General features: G+C 35.7%; 1 protein-coding gene across 1 annotated transcript in view; it reads left to right on the top strand.

The window, feature by feature from the left end:
• The window catches only part of ZBTB10 (zinc finger and BTB domain containing 10), a 29,808-nt gene extending 18,977 nt beyond the window's left edge, over positions 1–10,831 (top strand). The window contains exons 3-5 of the mRNA XM_062570251.1: positions 3,511–3,684; positions 5,839–6,014; positions 8,709–10,831. Of these exons, the coding sequence (XP_062426235.1) occupies positions 3,511–3,684; positions 5,839–6,014; positions 8,709–9,014 (656 nt within the window). The 3' untranslated portion in view covers positions 9,015–10,831. The remainder of the gene's footprint in view (positions 1–3,510; positions 3,685–5,838; positions 6,015–8,708) is intronic.
• The last annotated feature ends 1,203 nt before the right edge of the window (positions 10,832–12,034 follow it).

Below are 12,034 nucleotides of genomic sequence, written 5' to 3'. Positions count from 1 at the left end.
GATCTTCCTTTCACTATTCAGTAATGTTTCTTTTATTTCCTGGAAATTCTGCATATTCGTAGTTACAAAGAAAGAGCAAAACTCTTCAAAATGAGGGTGTTTCTACTTGCATGCTTTTGGTCATTCTTTCCTCGCTTGCTTCCCAGTACCACCACCACAACCTTCAAAAATGAAAATCAGCATGTTTAATTCATGGTTATCTTTCTTTCACAGAAGGAACAAATTAGAATATAAAAGCCTTCCATAAATTTTTTGTTGGTTATGTAGAAGCCTGTATAACTACTTTAGTAAATTTGGAACTGTATGCGTCTTTGCTTAGGCTAACATCTTGACTGTTTTAATTCCAGTAGTAACCATTTTATTTGTGTTGTGGTTTATTGCATGGGGCAGCTTTTTTAAGGTTGAATTACAGATATAAAGCTTTTCTATGTAGGGTAGAAGTGTGGGGCAGATGTTGCAAGCTAACTGACATGTGAATCATTAACTTACACCTGTTTTGGGAATGACCTAAACTGTAAAAAGGTATCCTTTGATCAGAGGAAAGCTATGGTCACATGAACTGTCTGCATCTTGGCTGGCCTAGAAGATTACCGCTTCTCCATTACCCCCCCCCCCCCCCTTTTAGAGCTTTCTCGGTGCTGTCTACGTTCTCCCTCTCAGATCTGCCAGCACATCTGTGTGTGTAGTTGCTTCCAATCTCCCATGAAAATCATCTGGGTTCATGTTTATTTGATAGGACCAGGTTAGCCAATGGCCATATCTGCTGTTGGGCAAGCAGGTTTGAGAGGTGCAGTACCTTGGGAGGAGGAAATGCTCTCTGTTGGGTTTCATATCCTCCTTTGTCTGGTGAGCTCCAGTGAGAAGCTGGTCAGGCGGTATGCTGGATGTCCACCTGCGAAACTAACGGAGGCTAAATGTTGCACTTTAGGTTCAGTCTTTGTATAATGTACTTGTCTTTCCTGTATGGATGAGCCATTAGACATGCTTTTTGTTGTTGTTTTGAACATGTTATATGTGGGCTTAATCTGAAAGGTAGCTTGCTGGATCAATTACTCTTTCTCAAAATAAGTATTAAGTTTAGTTCTGATATGCTTAGTCTTGTATTCTGCAGAGTCTGAAGTGTCTGTAGCAAACTCTTATCTCTTGTGGTATCTATGCCAGTGTTCTTTCGTGTTATGGCAGGTTGTCTTTTCAAATTGAAGGTAGAAGGATTTGGTAGCTGTTATTTATATTAAACTAAAACTCCTGAATCTCTCTGACTTTATCACAAGTCTTATGCTGAGATCTTGATCTAACCAGGGATTTGAATTTCTGACTTACCTCAAACTTCAGTACTAGCTGTGAGCATAAATGTTCCTGGTGGAATTTAATTTATGTTTTCTTAGATCCAGAAAAACTGTCAAAGTGACCAGTGCCATAATAAATGGGCTTAGCTTGGTAGATCTCTTATGGTCAGTCTTCAAAATATGTTTATTTTGAAGAAAGCTATACAATATTGCCTGTGCACAGTGTATATGTAACATATGTGAGCAGCCAAGGCTTGGTCTGCTGATCTTACGGATATTCCATATGAAGAAAAAAGTGATCAAAATACTTTGATCTTCCACAGTTCAATCAGAGATAAGGACAGGCCTTTTAAAGGGGAACATTTATAAAGAAAAAATCTTTAATTTTTAAGATTATAGCAATTGTTTTATTTCTCTCTGCTAGCGCCTGAAGTCATCTTTAATTTGGAGACTTTTATTCTCTATGTCAAGTCATCTTTGCTCATACCCAAAACTGCACAGTGCTGGTTCCTCACTCATCCTTCCTTGTATGTTAGAGAGGTTTTACTGCTCACCTCAAAGGAATGTGTAGTTCACATGTATATAGGATATTTGTGTTCTGTTGTCTGAGCTACTGTGAGATGCCATTACTGGAGTCTGTATCTCCAAATGAGTGCAAGGAGTTCTTTCTTCTGCTGGACATAATAACAGCTATTAGAATCTGTAGTTTAGAAGAACCATTTTGGGGTCGTTTGTTTTTCTTCTTTGGCTCTTGAAGAACAGGGAGGCTTAGTTTGTTTACTTCAGTTCCCTTTTGAACTGTTGCCTTGTAGATGCAGCTGCTCCTGCCAACCATAAGAGTGGCTGAGCAGTAGAATGAAACTAATGTATATACCTAATGCTGTAAGAATTTATAACCTGTATCTTTTCCTAGAAGAACTGAGAAGATGACTGGTTCTGTGTGCAATTTGTCCACCACTAGCTTTGTGAAACTGTGGTTTGTACAAAGAGCTTAGCTTTCACAGAAAGAATGAGCAGTGTAAGGGCACATGAAAAATTCTTAAGACTATTTAAAAAAACAGACTTTTGAGTTTTGAAAGTAAAATTGTATCTATCTGTTAACACTGTTCTCAAGATCTTTGGCAACAGTGATATTGGGAATCCAGTGTGTGGAGGACCTAAGCACCATCCAGACAAATGGAAGGAGATCTGCCAGTTTTCATTGCAGTTTGTTTATTTAACAGCTATGTGTGTGTGAAGAAAGTAAAGGATTTATGAGTTCATGTTTTCCAACAAACTCCTGTCTTGGGGATTGGCGGCAAGGGGTGGTGGGAGAGGGGAGGAATTGATTTGCTCTTTTGTCAGAAGAATCTTTGACCCACAAATATGATTCTGTCAAATGGCTAGTGCAGCTCTGTGCTATAATATTCATAGTTCTTTTCTCTGTGCTTATATAATAGTGATTCTGTATTCACTTGTGCATATTATTACTTGTGACAAAAGCATAGAATTAAAACAAGCAAGGGTCTCTCTTCTTTTTAAGGCATTGTTAACTTGTGAATGTTTTCTTCTTTGGAGGAAAGAAAAAGCTACAAGGACCATGCAGACTGCATGAAGGGCTTGTCTGAAGTGTACATGTAAATAAGCAAACTACTGTTATACTCTGGTATATTTAAAGTAATTGCAGTTTCTTGAATTGATGTGGTTATAGAGTAATGGAGATGATTATTCAAAAAAGGATTTAGACATAACTGTAGGATACTTTATAAACTGTTCTGCATACATTTTACATATACCACTGAGATTGCTTAAAGCAATAAAGAAAATCGTACCTCCAGTAGAAATGTGTACTTTTGTACCAACTAGACTGCCTGTGGTAGACCAGATGAAGTCACTGTACAAAGCAAGAGAAACTAGTGGAAAACTTTTTAGCCCTGTCATAATGATAGTGAGGCTATAAAGATACTTACCATGAAAGTTACTGTGGAATGGGAAAGGCTTTGACTTGTTCTCAGGATGTGGAGGAAAAGGGTGCTATGAGAAGTATTTCAGAGATCTAATTTTGCTGAAATTAGGAATGCATTTTCCTCCTCATTTCAGTGTTGAAGAGCATGTGAAAAACAATTATGATAGTTACTAAGTTAAGATTTTAAACATTTTTAAAAAAAAACTCAAAAAATGCTTTGAAATACAGCTTGACTGATTAAAAAGCAGGAAAATTAAAGTAACTCTGTATCTGTAATAGGTACTTCAAGTGACTTCAAGTACGGACTGATGCCGGGTACTTCAAGTGACTTCAAGTACGGACTGATGCCGGGTACTTCAAGTGACTTCAAGTACGGACTGCTGCCGGGTACTTCAAGTGACTTCAAGTATGGACTGCTGCCAGAATCTTGGCCAAAAGAAGCTTGGGAAAATGGCAAGTATATCTGATAGAGAGGAGGTTGGTTTTTTGCCTCAGATATGAGCTTTTTATTTTGTGTCACTGATTATGTATAAGCTATTTGATTAGCTTATACATAGATTTATAAGATTAAGTGTTTATATAATAACCTTCTGTCATACCATTTGCGTTCCTGGGTAGTATAAGTAGTACTGTTTCCTTGGAGAGAGAAAAGGGAATTCAAATGTATGGAAGAGTTAAAAGCAACATAATTTTTATCAGCTCTTGTCTCATGCCTGAATATGAAGATACCTGAAATTTCTGATAATGTAGACCCCCCTTCAATAAGCTGACTAAACTTCTTTGATGAAAATATAAGTTTAAATATAACTTTAAAAGTATACTAGATCTCTATATGTATTTCTCAATACATGAATAAAATCTTTATTATGTTAGAGGCTGGGAATTCAATGCAGCTGTAACTAAAGCCCTTTTCAGTCAGACCTGTGTTGCATGGCCTAGCTTCTTACAGTTTGTGCCTCACTTAGATAATTGTGTGCTTGAATTATTGTAAGTCTTCTGTCTGAAATCACTTGAAAAATACAAGAAAATATTATTGCTATATCCTTAAAATACACAAAACTTTTATTAATAGGAGGATCATAAGGACATATGAGATTGGGTGATAAGAATGCCTATCTTTTTTTGTAGTACTTAGAAATTACTAGGATGTGGTTTGTGTTTACTTCTAATATTTTTATTTTTACAAGAGAAGAAATTGAGTCATAAGAAGGTGAAATGCATTAATGGGCCAGATGTTAACACCCAAGTCTTCTACAGTCTTCCTGTTCTTGAACCGTTAAGTTGCTGTATCTGTTACAGCCCCAATGGCTAGGTCATACTTGCATTGATGGATACAAGACTACAGTTTGAAACTCTCTTTGAATTTCTTACCTTTCTGTTCATATAGGCCATTGTATTGTTACATAGGTGTGTTGACATTCAGCTTCCGTGAGTGCTCAGAAATAGCAAGGTAAATTTCTTGTATACTAGCAAAACTTCCATCTCATGATGAATTTCGAAGCTTTTTAACTGGAAAGTGGTGTTTTATCTTAGATACAGGCATACAGGTCTGTGCATATGCATACAGTTATTTTGGCTTTCCTCCTGCCAGCGTGAACTTCAGCAGCTCTTGTACATATAGTCACATGGCCTTATCCAGTGCTTTTTGAATCCTTTCTTTTGTAGGCAGTTACAATTATGTTCATAAGTTTCTGCGTCAACTATAGTAAATTGATCAATATCTTATCCTCAAAATAATCCGTGTATTTCTGTGTGACCTTCTGTATAACTGTCACACCATCCCATGCTTCTTTTATTTAATGCAATAACATGCTCTGATGGTAAACCTCAATTTTACACATATCCTTTGAGCAAGCTGCATTATTCCTGGTCCAAGGATATAAATAGCTCCCTTCCCTCATGAGAAAGATGAGATATTGCTACTTCCAGAAGTTATCTGCCCTCATTATTTCTTATTCTGTTAGACCAAATTAGATTTTGAAAAGGGTATAGCAAAGATGTAAGCCAGTAACTTTCTTTTTATAGCTGTTTCAGAATTATGCTACCTTTTACCATCCTATTCCTTTTGTCAAATTTATTTATTATTTGATTATATTATCCTCCCCACCCTCGTCCTCTGCAGAGTCAGATCTTGTCAGGCAGTTCCTATATGTAAGTCTCATTAAAATGTTGGGGGAGAAGATCATAGCTGACTAAATATCATAGACACCTAGAGGGTTTCTAATCTAGAATAAAATGTTTTCTAATATAGGTGACCTCTAGAAAATAGAATAGTGCTGGAGAAATTATATGAGAGATTAATCAGAGCATCAGAGAACTCTTCCTATTTTTAATTAACTTACTGATTCATGAAATCAGACTTCCCTCCAAAGAACTGATCTGTACTCTTGTACTAAAAATTCCTGGTTTACTAATAGGTATTTTTCTAGCAGAAGTGTATGTACTGGACCTACCAATTTTTGTGGCTTCTGATTTGGCTGATGAAAAGTAGTGTGGGAACTTTTGTTCTGGCACCTATTTGCTGCTGGGCATCAGGTAGAACATATCAAAATAGTTCTTCATTTTTTATCATCTTTTTTTTTAAATTAATGGCTTGTTTTCTTGTAGGCGATTCCTCTGCTTTAATCATGAACAAGTTGAAGTGTCCACACTGTAATTATGTAGCCAAGTACAGAAGAACACTAAAGAGACACTTGCTTATTCACACGGGCGTGAGATCTTTCAGTTGTGACATCTGTGGGAAGCTGTTTACTCGAAGAGAACATGTAAAGAGACATTCCTTGGTAAGTAACAATAAATACACATGTGTATATGTGTATGATTGTATGAGTGTATAAATATGAGCTTTTTAGTGTTCTCAGATATTTTAATAGTTTGCATAAACACTGTTCTCATTTGTCACCATATAGATAGCTTTATCTTAATCTAAAATGGATGAAGATAAATACATCTGTGTGGTAACTATCCCTCTTAATTTTTAATGGAAAATGCAGTATCGGTTAAGACAATCTGTGGAATTCTGATAGAGCTAATTTCAAGATGATTTAAAGTGACATGTAAAGAAAGGCAGTGTATTTAAATATTCTGTAAATAATAAAAGAAAACTTTGGCTTAGTATTACAGCTATAGAATAGCACATTAGTTCTGTGATGCTATACCACCATTTTCAGTGTGGGCACCCTGTTAATCAACTGTATAATATCTTGAGGTTTTTCTGAAATACTTATTTCACAGGCAAATGATGCTATAGTATAAAATCTGCTTTAAGATTTAGGTTAGAATGAAAAATATTCAAGATGCAGAGAGTAAATGTCCTCTTGCTAGTATCCTGCCAATATGAAAATCAACGCTTGAGTTAAGCCCGTACTGTGCATGTTTATAAATTGAGATTTGATTAAAGTTTTCTTTATCTGAGGATCCAGAGACGTATACCTGTACTGAGTATTTTGTAGGTAATTTTTATCTAGTTGATAAGGAAATTGATGAGACTTTTTTTAATTGTAAAAATAATAAGGTGTTTTTTAGGGGAGTAATGAAAGCAAGGTTCAAGCTGTGATCTTATGAAACTCGTTTTGAAAAATGTTTTGCAAATATTCAAAATAAGTTAGTATGTGAATTTGGATAAATGAGCCTTAGTTGTTTGGGGATTTTGATAGTTTTCTTGAACTCTGAGAGTCCATGGACCTCCTTGTTCCCTTATGAAGGTATTCCATAAGATCCCCCTCATCTAGTTGGCATTTTTGTTCATTGGTGAGTAGAAAGGAGCAGTGAACTTTCCAGTTTTAATGTGGATGCTAAAAACAACCAACTAACTATAACCCCTGTGCAATCACAAAACAGTCTTTCAGTTACCCAGTGATGTTTTTCTTACATGTCCCATTGGACTTCTCTCAGCTTAAATATATATGCTTATATTCTACCACTGCTGCTCTTGTCCCTGCTCTCATACCACTTGGTAAAGACTTAGATGCCTGACAGGCAGGAGGACCTATGGTATTAGTGAGTCTGAAGGACATTTTGTTCTATAGTAAATGTAGGCGACTGCGGTGTTGGAGGCAGTGATAGTACAGTGCAATTTCTCTTACTGGGCAGAGGGGTGAAGGTAGCTATCAGCTTATTGATGAAGTGGAGCAGCTACTCTTCTTCCTTTGTAGCTCACTAGAGAAGACAACCGCCAGCATTAGCAGAGTGAAACTTCAGGTTTCTATCCTGTAGTACCTGATCAGGTCTTGTAGCTGAAGCCTCTTTTTCTCCAGGGAAAAAGGTGAAGTCAGACAGATTTTTAAATAGCTATTGAGTGAAGCCCAGCCCAATCCTGTGCCTAACGTGAAGTGTTTTCATGCTGGATGGGTTCAGAATACTTGTTGTTTTTCTTCCATTCAACAAATACTTCACATAAGAATTTTGCTTTGTGTGTAATGTTATCATAACAAGTCTAGACACTGAGGGGGGGGGGGAATCCACAACTGGCCCTACAGATAATACAGAGGGATTGAAGTGACTGTATTTTGACCTTATTTTTTTGTTCATCTGGGTAATAATTTCCATTTTATTTAAAATGGCATCTTTTTCAACACAGTCTCAAGTGAGATATGTAAATACACAGCTGTAACTTGTTGGGACACCAGATGCAAGAATTTGTTCAACTTAAAAATTCTTCCAAGTTGGGTAACTAGAATTCACATTTAAGCTCAGTTAAACCAGTATATCTGGCAATATTCCATGTAAATAGCATTTCTTGTTAGAGCAACAAGTCCACTTCTGACTTCCTTTTGTCAAGTCCATTTCTGCCTTTTCTTAAAATGCATTTCTCAACTTTTTTGTAACAAGTATATTATTAGTTAAAGATAAAATTTATGATTGATCAAACTGGTGAACAGCAGTCTTCTAACTTTACACACAAACCTTCCTTACATACAGGACAAAAATAAAACTCACCAAAGTGAAGTGGAAAGGTGTTGTGGGGTTTTGATTGGTTTGTTTAAGAGTGAGTTTCAGGGAGGAGGGTGTTGTTTGGTTTGAGTTTTTTGTTTTTGTGGAAGAGTAATCTTTCTGTTTGTATAGAATTTAAACTCTTGTTTGTTCTTAATGTTTCTGGAGCTTAAAATTATAAAGGCAATTTTCTACATAAAGAGTATGTATGTACATATTATGTATGTACTGTGTGCAGCATAAGTGCATATACCATGCTTGTTGCCTCTGAGTCTTGTTCTGTTCTGAGTCTTGTTCTGTACAGTGTGAGCAGCCATGAAACGGTCACTGACCTGTTTTGAACACTAAGCAGGTAGTTTGGATGTGGGCAATAGTCCTGTTGTATTAATGGATCATCAGTAGCACTTCTCTTTCCCTGAACAGTGTTGGGGGTCTCTTTCTGTAAGGTTCAAGAAAATGTTTGTATCACTAAGTAACTAGCAATACTATTTTATGTGCAAATGCAATCTGATACAATTCCAGTTGTTAATATTTCTCTTTCTTAGGTGCACAAAAAGGATAAAAAGTATAAATGTATGGTGTGTAAGAAGATCTTCATGCTAGCAGCCAGTGTTGGAATAAGACATGGATCTCGACGCTATGGAGTTTGTGTAGACTGTGCAGATAAATCTCAACCTGGAGGGCAAGAGGGAGTAGATCAGGTGCAGGACACAGATTTCCCTAGAGATGAAGAGTATGAGGAAAATGAAGTGGGAGAAGGTGATGAGGAGCTTGGCGATGATGTGGAAGAACAGAATGACCAGTCTCGATGGGATGAATCTGGGGAAGTTTGTATGCCTTTAGATGACTGACAGAGCATATGGCTTCAGTGTGCCGCAAATGGACACTATGTGGATTGACTATTTGAATTTTTGGACTGAAGGCTTGCGAAATATGGTACAGGCTGGATGGTAGTTATGTTGCTGTGAAAAATATAGGGTCAAAGCCTTATAGCAAAAAAGGATTATTAATTTTCTATGATATTTGCACAGGACTGTACAGCATACAACCATTTGGTTGAATTATACAGAGTCCTCACATCTACAGTCAGTTATCAAAAGAAAAAATGTATTTTTTATTATTTATAGGATATAGCTATTTGGGTCCTAATCAGACATAGTAGTAACTGTACTTATTATGTTACACATTCATGTATCTGTTAACATGAATGAAGAAAATTGCAATTTGGTATGGAAGTACAAAGACCGCTTCCCCAAATCCAGTCATAGTTTGTCAGTGAACCAGTGAAGCTAATTTGGACTGATAGCTCTTGTTTCCATGAGCATGTCTTTGCCATACAAACCTTACCTCTCCCTTACTCAGATAGGTGAAAGCCAATCACTTAAGGATGCATCATGGATAATGCCAACTCCATACTGAAATTTGGTTTTTAAAAATTTTGGCTCTAAGCCAGCACGTGGTATAGGTGATAAGCACTGGAGAAGTTGATAACGGCATTAATTTAGTGTCTGCTTCTTCACAGTTTTGAATTTTAAAGGTTGTTATTGTTTCATCAGTTCCAAAATAATCTTGCAGAAAAAATGACCAATAAAAGTAATAGCTTGCCTAGAGCATGAGTAACTCTTCTCTATTTAGTCAGAAGAGATAATCATGCTGAAAAGTATCAGACTGTAGTAAATCTTCCCTTCCCTGTCTCACCCCTTCCCCCCACCCCCCAACTTTTTGACTCCCCTGGTGTATACCTCAGTCCCACAGGAAAAAAAAAATGCAAGGAATGGAGAAAGTGTCATATTAAACAACTCTTTGGTTGATAATTTCTTTCTTGTCCGCTTTTTGGCTAGTTTGTGATATGCATTGGACACTAGGCTATTATGCCCATTGTTCATCATTAAAATGAACACAAGATATTTTTTATTCTTTTGTATTTAATGGGTTGTTGCTAGTGTTTAATATAAACAAAATACATTTAACTTGTTGAATTAATTTGCTGGAACTTTTTTAAAAAACAAAAACAAAGTCCAAAGCAAAATAATGCTTTGAGTTGTCTACTTCTCAGAATGATATGCTCCCTACACTCTTTATTTTAAATTTTCAGTAGTCATTGAAACTTCAATTTTTGTAGCCATGCAGATTTTTTTTTTCCCTAAACTTATATTGTACCAATGATTTCAGACTTCTTTCATAGGGAGGGGAGGGCGTTACATGTTCAACTCCTCTGCTTTGTCTAGCCTAAGGCAAACAAATTCAAGTAATCATTGGAACGATACCTCTGATGTACTATTATGTCACAGTGAGTAAATACACAGAGCATTTATCATAACACATAGCTAGGCCAGTGTGACAGTACTGTATTAAAAAAAAAATTGAGGGTCACCGTATTTTTCAGCTTTGTTTTAATTTTGAAATAAGTATATTTTTTCCTATTTTATATCAGGTAACTAAATTATGCTAGTTGTGTGGATAACTTTGAACTATGCTTTGACGGACAGAATCATAATGGTGCTCCATCTGATCAAAGTTGGTATGTATTTAAAGAGACGAGCTTTACTGTTGTTGTCTTTTACATCAGTAGAACAGTAACGTAATGTTAAGACATTGTATTTGCCGATTGCAGCTGAGAAAAGTTGAACTACAGTTATTTGGGAATTAAAATGCTTTTTTTAAATCATCCATTTATTTCATTGGTAGTTTCCACATCATTGTAAACCAGACAGATAATTAGTTTTTCTTTCTTTCCTTTTTTTTTTTTTTTTTTTTTGGGGGGGGGTGTGGGATGGGAGGAGGTAGGGTTTTTTTTGTTTGTTTTTTTTTCCACTGAAGCATACATTTTATTCTCATTGTTCTAGACTGAAATGAGTAATGTGTAATTCTGGTGGGGTCCAAAGTAGAAATTAGTTGGACAAAGATGATATGAATGAAAAGTATTTTAAACGTTAAAGTAATGTTCTGCTTTGTGAATATGTAAGTATAGCATAAAGATTTTTCCATCCCATTTATCCCCTTTAAAACCATAGTTTACAATTGGTAGATCTGTCTATATATATAAAAAAATATATATATATATATATATATATATATCTGAAATTCACCTAAATCTGCTTTATTAGAATACTGCTCACTTAATGCTTAGAAACTGGACCTGGCTCTCCATTCTTAATGTATTTTCCTTTTTTGTTTTGTTTTTTGTTTTTTTTCCTCAAGATATGAACTTTTTCTCTTGCAACTGAATCTTCTTTTACTACTTAAATCATTTATGTATATCTGGTAAATTATGACCAAATTTGTTGTTAGACTGCATACAGTAAATTGAAATATACACTTGGTACACTACAGAATTGTTGTGCTTTTATTCTGGTTATATTTCGAAAAGCAGGATCCAATAGAAATCAGTGTTATTTATGACAACTCGGATATTATTCATTGGCCTTAATATTCTTTTGCATTGTGACAATCATTGTTTCCTTGGTAATACTTAATTGCTTGCCTTTAGGAGTTGCATGTAATTACCCTTGATGTAGGGTTGGAGGGAAAGGGATGACTATTTAAATGTGAAACTAGCTCTTTAGCCAATGGTGTGAAATAGTTTAATGGAGATCCACTGTTCTCATGTTTGAGAAACAGAAGAATTTGTCTGGATGCTATCTGAAGTCTGGGTTCTCTGAGCTGTTTGTTCAGAAGTTATTTTACATAGATTACTTTATGATCAAGTTAGCTCTACAATAATAAAAGTGAATTTCCTAAGAATTATCTGAAAAAAGACAGCTCTAATTTCTTTACTGTTACAAAAAGTAGGAGGAAATTTCTGCACTAAGAAGAGTCTTCCTCTTAAGAACTGCTGGAGTTATGCTGTAGTAAACATGGAAGTGGATTT

This window comes from Rhea pennata, chromosome 2 (genome assembly GCF_028389875.1).
Source record: "Rhea pennata isolate bPtePen1 chromosome 2, bPtePen1.pri, whole genome shotgun sequence".
NCBI classification, from domain to species: Eukaryota; Metazoa; Chordata; class Aves; order Rheiformes; family Rheidae; genus Rhea; species Rhea pennata.
This window is presented reverse-complemented; position numbering and strand designations above follow the sequence as displayed.